Source organism: Vombatus ursinus, unplaced genomic scaffold (assembly GCF_900497805.2).
Source record: "Vombatus ursinus unplaced genomic scaffold, bare-nosed wombat genome assembly UNPS02014841.1, whole genome shotgun sequence".
In the NCBI taxonomy this organism is placed as follows: domain Eukaryota; kingdom Metazoa; phylum Chordata; class Mammalia; order Diprotodontia; family Vombatidae; genus Vombatus; species Vombatus ursinus.
In genome coordinates, this window is record NW_020954619.1 from 2,509,918 (window position 1) to 2,522,221 (window position 12,304).

Sequence of the window (12,304 nt, forward strand, 5' to 3'; positions counted from 1 at the left end):
AAAAGGTAGAAAAATACAAATTTTTTTTAAATCCCCAAGTGAAACCCCCCCCAAAAATCTGAAAATCAAATAAAAATTAAAAGCAAAAAAGAAAAAAAAACAGCTAGTCTTATTTAAAAAAAGAGAAAACCAAATTGTATAAACATTTTTATAAAAATTTACAACCGAAGAAGAAATAAAGGAAACTATCACAAGCTATTTTGCCTAATTAATTATGCCAAGAAAACTGATAACTTAGATGATGAAATCTTACAAAAATGTAAAATACCTACAGTAACAGAAATAACAACATCAGAAAAAGAAATTGAACCAAAAATGAACTCCCAAAGGAAGAAACCAAAGGACCAAATGGATTTACAAGTGAATTCTATCAAACATTCAAAGGACTAATTCCAAGGCTAAACTCTATGATACAAACAAGGTTTTGATAATAAAAGAGACACAAAGCAGAGACAAAAATACAACAATGATGTAAAAATATATATTAGAAGAGAAGTTACAACATACTAAAATGTATATACTATAACCAGAGTAGATTTATAGCTGTAACACAAGGTCAATTCAAAGGAAAATCACAAAGTTCCTTTTATACAAACCAAAATTTGTATGTCAGAAAGACTTCTGACAAAATCACTTTCTAGTAATAACTGGAGTAAAACAAGAATAGCCATCACACTGAAAAACATAGCAATAGTGACAATTAAGATGAGAAAAAGAAATCAAGAAAATAAACAATCAAAGAGGAAAGAGAAATCCACTTTACAGATGACATGATGGCTTATTTAGAGAAACCAAAGGAGTTAAATGAAAATCAATTGAAACAATAACCCTAGCAAAATTACAGCACAGAAAATAAATCCACATAAATCTCTAGCCATTTCTGTACATCACTGTCAACAAAAGCCAGCAAAAAGAGATAGGATGAGAAATTTCATTCAAAATAGTTACAGAATGCATAAAATATTTGGGAGTTCATCTAAAAAAGACACACCCAGGAACTATATAATTACAACTACTTTAGAGAAATAAAGATGTCTACATAGTTGGAGAAATTAGTAGTTTATGGGTGCCAATATAATAAAAATGGCAGTATTCCCTAAATTAATTTACCTTTTCAGTACCATACCAAAGGACTATTTTAGAGAACTACACAAAATAATTTTTAAAAATTCATCTAGAGGTCAAAAATCTCAATGGAAATAATGAAAAAAATAAAAAAGAAAGTGAGGAAGGGATATGTCTAACAGCACCAGATTCCAAACAATACCAAAAAAGTCATCATTACAACTATTTGGAACTGGTTAAAAAATAGAAAGATCTATCATATTAGGTATACCATATTCAGAAGCAAACAAATACAGTAGCATAGTGTTTGATGAACCTAAAGATTCTAACAACTAGGGTAAGAATTTGCTATTTCACAAAAATTGGTGGGAAAATTCAAAATTAGACACAAATCTGGTATAAACTAACATCACACCAAATACCAAGATGAGCTCCAAATAGATATCTGAGTTAGACATAAAGGGTGACATTATAACAAACAACAGGAACAAAGATAAGTGATAGATAAATTAGATAAAACTTTTGAAGTTTTTTTAAAAATAAACAAAACCAATGTAGTTAAAATAAAAAGGGAAATATGTAAATGTGAAAAAGATCTTTGCTGTAAGTTTCTCAAGTAAAGGTCATATCCAAGATAAATAAGGAATTGATTCAAATTAATAAGAATAACAACCATTCCCTAACAGATAAATAGTCAAGGATATGAACAGGCAATATTCAAAGGAAGAAATCCAAGCCATCAATTACCATATGAGAAAAATATTCCAAATAACTAATAATTAGATTAATGAAAATTAAAGCAATTCTGAGGTTTCTCTATCACACTCATCTTTTTGGCAAAGATAATGAAAAAGGCAAATAACCAACTTTTGGAGGGGCTGTGGGAAAAGAGTCACACTAAGGTACTGTTGGTAGAGTTGTAAATTGGCCCTACTGTTCTGGAAATCAACCAAAGTTACTCAACAGTACATAACTTTTATACACCAATACTGCAATTAGGCCTATCCCACAAAGAGATAAAAAAAGAGGAAAAAGATTCACTAGAAACTAAAAGGACGTCCATCAATTGAGGAATGGCTGAACAAATTACGGTATGTAAATATAATGGAACAATAATGTGCTGTAAGAAATAACAAAAGTGCTAATTTCAGAGAAACATGGGAAGACATATAAAGTAATGTAAAGTGAACTAAGCAGAACAAGGAGAATAATTATACTTTAACAACCTTAAAGAAAAATAACCTTAAAATATTTAGGAATATTGCCAATTCTTTTTTAAAAAATTTCTAATATTTTGGTTTCTTTCCAATCACATGTAAAAACAATTTTTAACTTCTTTTTTAAATTTCCAGTTCCAAATTCTTTCCCTCCCTCCCCTTCCCTCTTCCTGAGATGGAAAGCAATTTTATATAGGTGTAGTCACGCAAAACATATTTCCATAACAGTCATGTTGTGAGAAAAAACAAAGATCAAAACAAACAAAAAAGCACAAAAAAATTAAAAAGTAAAAAATAGTATGTTTTGATCTGCATTCAGTCTCTATCAGTTCTTTCTCTGGAGGTGGATACCATTTTTCTTTAGAAATCAGTGTTAGATCTTTGAGAATACTGAATTTTTTAACATGCAGTGATCAACCCTAATTCCACAGGACTGATAAAATATGCTACTCACTTCTTGAGAGAGGTGTGAGGGATTCAAGATGAAGAATAAAACACATGGGAATTTGTTTTGCATGATTATTAAGCATTCTCTATGAAGGACATATGGGAAGAAATGGACAAAAATAAAAATGATGCAGAATAAGGCAGGGATAGATTCTGATCTTATCAGTGAATACTCATAACATGATCACAGATGCATTCAAATATTGAAAGACAGCCCTTGCTGAAGTCTGACTTATGAACACTTAAAAACATTTACCTTAAAATCATAGACTCAGTTACGAAAGAGATTTCTTAAGTCATCTATTCTAACACAAACCTGAACTTTAAAATCTCTCCTATCACAACTCCAAGAAGCTGGTAATTAAATTTCCACAGAAAATGAGATCCAGTGACGGTAAATCACTAATCCTCCAGGCAGCCCATTCCACTACCATCCAACTTTTAACCACTTAAAGCCACTATTAGGAACCAACAATTGCTATAGTGATGTCCCTGGGGCAAGTGAGTTGGTAGAGGATTATTTACTCCTAGACTAACTTGCTTTAAAACTGCTGTCTAAAAAAAATGGTGATTTTGCTGTCTCTTTCCCTTCCTGTAAACTTTCACATAGAAGAGAAAACATGGGAAGAATATAATAACTGATTTCAAATATTTCAATGGCTATCATGTAGAAGGATTAGGCTTGTTCTACTTGGCTTCAGAAGGCAGAATTAAGAGTAATGAATGGCTATTGTAATGATAACAGATTTAGAATTGAAGCAACAACTTCCTAACAATCAGAAATATCCCAAAGAATGGGCTACCTCAAATTGTAATGAATTTCTTTTCACAAGAGGTCTTCAATCAAAGTAGGTAATAACCTGGTCCATTACACCGTGGAAGGAGATCTTATTCAAGTATAGATCTGGACCAGTTGTCCTCAAGTCCCTTCAAACTCTGACATTCTCTGATAATTTATTCTCTTTGAATCTAGAAAAACAATTCTATAACATATAGAGTAACAGTCCTCTCCTGTCTTTTCTAACATAAGTAGGAATGAAGGCTGCCAAAGGAATCAAGAAAGTCAAATTAGAAAAAAAAATCCAGTCTTAAATTTTAGAATAGTTGTAAATCAACAACTACCTGAGGGTAGTTACTTGATTTTTCTTTCCTAAAGCACAGGCTTTATGAGAGTTGTTTTCTTTAACAGAATCCCTTTCTAGGTTCAGTTGTATTAGGGATGACTGAAATTAGTAGAAGGAATTTTGGCAAAATTCCTTTCAAATAGATTAGGAGTCACAAAGCTTGGGTTTGAATCTCAGCTCTACTACTATTATCCATTTAGAGAGTTACTTAATTGCTTACTTCAGTCTTCTCAACCTAATGTTAAAATGTTAACTACATAATCTATAAAATCACTTCCAGCTTCATTTCTGACAAAAGGTTCTAAGAATGGCCAGTACCATCACAAGTCAAATCCAAAGACAAGAAAGGAGTTCCACTTTGCTTTTACCCATAATACCCATAATACCAGAGTTAACTACCAAAATTTGGATCACTTACCTGATTGCAGTGTTCTGTGTCAAATCTCGCAACACTGGAACAGGAGAATATACTATTCTAAAGGAGAAAAAAAGATTGAAAATATTATGACCTGTTCTACATGAGTAAACAGAAGCTGTGGAGGGGTGGAGAAGACCATGATAAGCAATGGATGATAAAGAGAAAATAGAGTGACTTGGGGGCAGCTAGGTGGCGCAGTGGATAGAACACCAGCCCGGAAGTTAGGAGGATCTGAGTTCAAATCCGGCCTCAGACCAAACACTTGACACATACTAGCTGTGTGACCCTGGGCAAGTCACTTAACCCCGACTGCCTCACTTAAAAAAAAAAAAAGAAAGAAAGAAAATAGAGCGACTTAAATCTCATGTTGCTTCTATTTTCTAATGTTACAGAATGTTATTCTACTTTAAGATATTATAAATATGACAAATACAAAAAAGCATGGAAAGATATGAACTGATGTGGAAGTGAAGTAAGCAGAGTCAAGAAAACAATATTATACAACATCAACAGTGTAAATAGAAAGATCAGCTCAAAACAAGTGAAAATGAATGTTGCAAACTTAGAATCAGCTTGGCCCCAAAGAAGACATATGAGAAGACACTTATTCCAGAAAGGGTGGGGAGGGTCAGGGTGGGGGGAAGTCCACTGGCGTGGAACGTTACAAATGTCATTTTTTTCAATGTATTCATCAGTTTTTGCTGAATTTTTGTTGTTTTTCTATTAAAAAATTCTCTGTTACAGGGGATTATTCTCTGGGAGGGGCAGGAGGAGAAACAAATAGAGAAATTCAAATAATATTAAAAATATACATACATACATGCAAATAAATTTATTTCACAAAAATTCAGCATGGCTTCATTGAAAACAGGACATACCAAACTAAACACTTTCATTTTTACCTGGTTACTAGGCTGGAATGAAGCACAAACTTTACAAACATTTCAGCAAAACTGATACAGTCTTTCATGTTATTCTTGCGGAAGAGAAGGAAAAGTTAAAGGCTAGACAACAATACAATTATATGGATTCAGAATTGATTAAAAGGCCAGATCCAAGGAGAAGTCATTAATGGTTCTATATCAGTTTGGAAAGTCTGTAAGTGATGGGCCCCAAGGATATGAACTTGGGCTAGTACTATGCACCATTTTTATCACTGACTTAATAAAGGCATACTTATGATATCTGAACAAAGCTGTATGGGATAGCTAACATACTGAGTAACAAGTAAGTATCAAAATCCAAATGGATCCTGATTGGCTAGAACAGGTGCAGAGAACCCATGACCTCAAGGCCACACTGCAGATTGAGTCCAAGTTTTACAGAACAAATCCTTTTATTAAAGGGATTTGTTCTGTGGAGTTTGGATTCAGTCAAAGGGTTGCACGTGAGGACCTAGAGGGCCACATGTGGCCTCGAGGCCACAGGTTCCCCTCCTGTGGGCTAGAATACTGGGTGGGATCTAATAAGATGAAGTTTAAGAATGATGAATGTGAAGTGTCATATTTGGGTTACAAAAATCAGCCTCATGAGTACAAGAAGTTGAGACATGGCTAGCCAAGTGCACCTGAAGACTGTTCAGTGAATCAACAATCTCAGCTGTTACTTCATGAAAAGCAACATCTTTCAGAATAAGTAAGCAACAGGTTTAATGTAATTCCAATCAAACCAAATTTGGAGTAATATGTTCAGTTCTGGGCGACAAATTTTAGTAAGTCAGTCAGTAAGCATTTATTAAGTGCTTACTATGTACCAAAGCCCGTGCTAAACAGTGGGGATACAAAGAAGGGCATAAACATGTTTCCTGCCTTTAAGAAGGTCACAGTCTAATGAAGAAGACAGCATGAAAACCCCTCTATCCATATAAGACATATGAGCATAACTGGGTAGTGTCTCAGAGGGACAACACTAGGATTGCTAGAGGCTGCAGAGGGTAAAGTTTGAGCTGATTCTTAAGAGAGGCTACAGAAGCTTGGAGACAAAGACAGAGGTGAGGGAGAAAGCCCTGCAGTCCCACAAGGGTAGCCACAGAAAATGTACGAGGACAAGAGATTAAAAGTTGTGCTCAAGGAATAGCAAGAATGCCAGTGATACTGTGTTGAGTGTGAGATGACCAGAAATCACCTTACAATCAAATTGGGCCAGGTTGTAGAGAACTTTGAAAGCCAAAAAGAGGGTTCTCTACTTGACAACTGTAGCAATAAGGACCTTAATTAGCTGGTGAATGTCTACTGAAGGGCAACCAGGACAGAGAAAACTTTTGAGCTCATGCTCTATGAGGATTGGTTTAAGGAAACGAGGATGCTGCTTCAGGAGAAGAAAAGACTTAGAGGAGATAGGATAGCTATCTTTGAAGATCTGAATAGTTGTCACATGGAAGAGTAGCTCCTGCTTGGCCCCAAAGGCAGAAATAAGAGCAAAAGGAAGTAGTTCCAAGGAAGTAGACTGAGGATTCATATAAGGAAAATTTTCCTAACAGTCATCTCAAACCAAAATGAGATACAGAGGGAGATGGTCTCCTCATTCAGTTTTTGAAAAAGGCTGAATAACTATTTCTTTAATATGACGTAGAGAGTATTTCTGTTCAGGTACAAGCAGGACTAAATAGCTACTTTTTATCATTTCTATGCCTGAAAGCTATGCTACATATGAAAGATGTTTAAGAAAGTAACTTATGAGATGCAATACTACCTAGACAGACTGACTTCAACTAAAAGAGATTATTCTTGAACTAAAGAAAATGTTTGATTATGATTTTTATTATAGTATGCCTCCTGAATCTTGATATTTTAAGACCTTGTCACTAAAACATGAATCTCATTTAAAGGAAGAACTAGAATTACTGTGTCCAAAGGGAAAAGAAGTAAGGAAATGAATTTATAAGAATCTGGTATCTTGACCAATAGATTGTACCTGATTTTTGAATATAAACTGAATGCACTATTTTCAAATATACAAAATTTATAATTATTTTTCTTTAAAATCCTCTCTTCTTCCCCCCCCCCCCCCACACAGCTAGTAAGTGTCAAGTGTCTGAGGTCGCATTTGAACTCAGGTCCTCCTGACTCTAAGGCCAAAGCTCTATCCACTGTGCCACCTAGCTGCCCCTATATTTTTTAACTTTAAGAAAAATGGGGAAATAAACACGACAAAACTCTAAAGTATAGGATTAAGTTATGTTTAAATGTGTCACTTCACTTCTGTGGACCTTAGTTTGCACATCTATAAAATGAGGAAGGTGGATTATGTGATCTCTAAGGTTCGTTCTAGCCTTAAACCTATGATGCAAATATCTAAATCCAAATACTCACTGATCTGGAAGAACGGCTTCTTCATGTAAAGTAAGTTTTCCTTGGATACCATGACAAAGTTCAGGCGGTAAATCTACTGCCTGTGAAGAAATGTATGATCAATTTAACAGAAAAAAAATAATTATGTTAGAACAAATAGGATACTGGCATTAATTACCTCTGTGGAACCTGTTTTGTATAGTTCTGAAAGGAAATCACTAAGTGGATGGTGTTTCCCCACAAACAATACATCACCACCAAGACTATTTCTTCTAGCTGGGAAAAAGAGAGGAAAAAGGATAGAGAAACAAGGGAAAGAACAGCTAAGTCAAACCATTTTTAAAAACACATAATAAAAACAGCTGAATTTTCAGAAATCAGGAATTTCAACTATCAAAATTAACAATTTATTTACATGAAAAATTTTATATGGTCAGTTTCAAAGATCTCTGAATGTAAGAAAGAATTTAGTGGTTTTCTAGAAGTTATTTAAATACAGGTGGGCAGAGGCTTTTTTCAGTTTAAAGAACTATGAAGAAAGAGATTACAGAAGAATTTGATAAACACATAATAGACACCAAGATTTTTTGAAGTTTTTTCTTTCTGCATTTTAAAAAATTCATGTAAAATTTATCTTCTGAGAAAACCTGGACTATTGCAGTTTCTAATGCGTATAGCTTAACAAATATCAGTGTCAGCAAAAACAATTCCATTTGTAACAATGCATTAAGTTTCATCCTAGTACTGTTATCTGTTACCATGTCTTCTTGGTTTTACTTTCATACCACCTCTCCTATATGCCCCCTTCTCTCCTTTGACATAACCACTGTTCTGGTATGGGCCTTCTGTAGCTGATCTCCCTACCTCAATTCTCTTCCTACTCCACTCCTTCCTTCACTCAGCTGTCAAACTGATCTTCCTAAAGTACACCTGCAATGTCACTATTCTGATCCATAAACTCCCAGTGTTCCTATTACTTCCAGAATCAAATAGAAAATTCTCTGATTTTCAAAGGCCTTCAAAATCTAGCCCTTTCCTACCTTTTCAGTCTTCTGTCATACCCCACTCATTCTTTCACTGTATAACACTGGTCTCCTGCTCATTCTTCATTTTCACCGGCTGTCCCCCATGACCAGAATGTTCTCCTTCCTCATCTTCACCTGTTGGGTTCCCTGGCTTCCTTCAAGTCCCAGCTAAAATCTTACCTTTTAATGGAAAGCAATCCCAATCCCCTTTAACAATAGTGCATTTTTCCAGTTGTGTCCAACTCTTCATGAGTTTTGGGGTTTTTGAAGGAGAAGACACTGGAGTGGTTTGCCATTTCCCTCTCCAGCTCATTTTACAGATGAAGAAACTGAGGGAAACAGGGGTAAGTGACTTGCCCTGAGTCACAAAGCTAATAAGTACCTGAAGCCAGATTTGAACTCAGAAATATGAGTCTTCCTGACTCCAGGCCTGACACTTATCTACTGAGCCACCTAGCTACCCCATTTGTGCACTACTTCTGTTATTATTTCTAATTTACTTAATAATTATATCTAATTCATACATGTTGTCTCCTCCATTAGACTATAAGCTCTTTGAAGGCAGGCACTGTCTTTTGCCTTTCTTTGTATTCCCAGTATTTAGCACAGTGCCTATATGGCATAGGAGACAATAAATGCTTACTGACTGAACACCTTCCAGTCTATTTTTCAACCATTTTTTCTTTTGTCAGACAGGGTGGAACAGTGCAGAAATCAATATTCTTAACAAATAATTTCATTATGTCCATTCTTCATAAGAATTTAATTTTGAGATTTTCTTCCAGACATTATATGTGAGTTCATGTAAAATAAGAAAATGTTAACTACTGTTAGTTCATCATTAATTTTACAACATCAAAACTGACATTTTTAAATGAGAACTGAGTCAGTTTTTTCATTAGAAGCATAACTAACGTAATAGAAGTACAAATTTATAAAAAATATATGACTGAAATTTTAAGTACATGACTGTATTTTAATCACTTAATATTTTAAAATATAATTCTCACTTTCATCAGGTGTAAGGTCAGGATAAACTTCTTCCAGGGCAGCTCTGAGACGACGTTCATCAACAAATGGTAATAGGGCAACACCTAGTTTTTTAAAATGAGAATCAGCTAAATGTTGTCACCACTAGTTTAAATCAGTATTTCTAATAAAAGTGTCCTGCTAATATAGAAAAAAAAATGTGTGAAGACCAAGAATGAAGTGGGAGAGATTAAAAAACGACTGACCATTATTAACATTAATTTTTCAAACTAGAAGGTTAAGTATTCTTGGCTAGAATGTTGAAAAATCAAAATGACAGAAAAGTCATAGCTTAAGACTTCTATAAGTTAATTTCGAATGATTTAATTACTCACTTTTTCTAGATCACCTGTCATAATTTCCCCTTCAAAAAACAATGAAGACAAACTTTAACTTTCAATAGCAGTAAAAGTTTCTGCTGCTATGGAATAATGGAACAGTTGATGATCACACATTTGAGAATGCCATCTATTAAAAAAGACATGCTGGTTCTTTAAAAATGATGGCTAAAAATTCTTATTATGAACATATCAATCTAAGTTTGATATGCATAGACAGAGAGATGGGTATTACATGTGTGATATATTTAATTAGCTGACAATACAGTAGATTTTTAGAAATTAATAGCACTTGGACACCCTGTACTCTAAAACTATATGACATGTGGTCGGGCATCTTTTATCAGTTAATATAAATATAAAAACAGTAACATTCTTGAGATTGTTATTAATGATATAAACAACTTTTTCCTTTAAGTTGAAAAAAATCAATCAGGAAATCAAGTCAAATTCCATAGTCTCATGTAGGCAGAACACTGAAGGATCAAACAAAAACATTCTCCATTCACTGTTGAAGTGTAAAAATGGATACCTACTTCCTTCAAATGAGCAAATATGATATGTTTACTGAGTCTGAGGCTGTGGTGCTTACATTTAAGTAATGCAGATTGAGGTTCTGGTCACAATCTCAATGTTGGACCTCATTTGTAAAATGGTTGGTGTCTAAAAGTAGTTTGTCTGAAAAAGATATGGGAGTCTTAGAGGACTGCAAACTTAATGAGCCAAGCAGTGTGATCTCTAGCTACATTAAAATAGGCACAGCTTCTAGTAATAGCAAGGTAACTCTCCCTCTGTAATCTGAAACTACATACACCTAAAGTATTGCATTCAGTGCTGGGAAGTTTAGGGAGTACACTAAGAAGCTGGGGAATATCCAGGATAACTAGGTTGGTGAAGGGCCTGGAGTCTATGACATATAATAAGCCTCAGTTTAAGGAACTGGAAAAGAGTTAAGTTTCCAATTAACCTGGAAAAGAAAAGGCTTAAGAGGGAAATGATAACTGTCTTCAAGTATCAGAAGCACTATCTCGTGGAATAATAATTAAACTGGTTCTGTTTAGCCCCAGAGGGCTGATCCAAAAACAATGGGTACAAGTTACAAAAAAACAAATTTAGGATTGACATTGTGGAAAAATTTCTTAACAATCAGAGCTATTTTTTTTTTGTGACTGAGGGACACTGTTAGAGTTAAATGAATAACTTAACAAAGTAAAAATATAATACTAAATGCTAAATGTCAGGGAATGGCAATTTTGACGCTTCTACTATTCCCAACTACTTTTTTGCTTTTCTTCTATGTAGCTGATTTCATTTTTTGGCTTCTGTCTCAGTGACTATATTTTTTAGCCAACAAAAAGAGTTTTAAAGTAGTTATTCAGTAGATGCCTGAGAAAAGGCCCTAACAAATATAGTTTGAATATATAAATTTTTAAACCAGCACTGAGAAGTTACATTAGGAACACAGAATTACTCTTTTATATATTAACTTCTGATCTAGTGTGTTATCAGTAGCTAAAAATCTCCACTAAAGAAAGTCTTCCTCATGACATAAAGAAATTCTAGCAGTTAAGTCCTATCAAATAAGAAATTTGAAATTCTATTGGCAGCATTAAAGTCACAATGCACTCAAAATACAAAAGACATGCCACACAAAATATATAATGCTGGGAAAGTGCACAATCCAATGGAAATGCTAGGAAACTATGTATTTGTCATCTTCCATCTTTCAGAATAGTGATTCTTTCAAAGAATACTCACCTTTATCTCAAGGAAAGCATACCTAATAAATGTTATCTCACTGAAAAATATTTTAACAAATATACATATTTTGTTCACATCTTAATGGCTATAATCTAATAGTGGAGTATTCAATTCTAGCAAATTTACTTACATGTAAAAAATTTTATAAAAATCATAGCCTTATGTTTCTCATAAATAACTCAAGAGATCAATCCTCAAACAAAATCACAACAAAACCACCAAGAATAATTGCTGATAAAAGTAATTTCCTCTTACGGTTTTTAACAATGTCATCAAAACTCAGGATTAAGTGCTTCCATTGCAGCATTTAAATATCACACTGTCAGCTGGTATTACAATAACTCATTGATAACTGAAAGCATGGAGTATTTTAAAGTTCTCTAAGTTTTATATCTGTGCGTTTTGCCCTATGCATTTATTTCTACTAAACTATACAGGGCTTCAGCTTCAGTTAAGAGCAGTAATAGATATGATGTTATCCATTCAACATTTGTCTATTTAACATGCTTTTGATAATGTAAGGATCCAACTTGTTAAAATTATGCATCTGAAAAATTACTCTTGTTTTACTAATTCTTTCCCAAGTTCCT

At 34.0% G+C, this 12,304-nt stretch overlaps 1 protein-coding gene across 1 annotated transcript in view; it reads right to left on the reverse strand.

Annotated features, from left to right (window-relative positions):
• Positions 1 to 12,304, reverse strand: part of XRN2 (5'-3' exoribonuclease 2) — a 101,187-nt gene that overhangs the window by 29,373 nt on the left and 59,510 nt on the right. Inside the window, exons 21-24 of the mRNA XM_027840378.1 lie at positions 9,597 to 9,680; positions 7,740 to 7,837; positions 7,583 to 7,662; positions 4,272 to 4,328 (exon numbers count right to left, since the gene is read on the reverse strand). Coding sequence (XP_027696179.1) covers positions 4,272 to 4,328; positions 7,583 to 7,662; positions 7,740 to 7,837; positions 9,597 to 9,680 — 319 coding nt within the window. The remainder of the gene's footprint in view (positions 1 to 4,271; positions 4,329 to 7,582; positions 7,663 to 7,739; positions 7,838 to 9,596; positions 9,681 to 12,304) is intronic.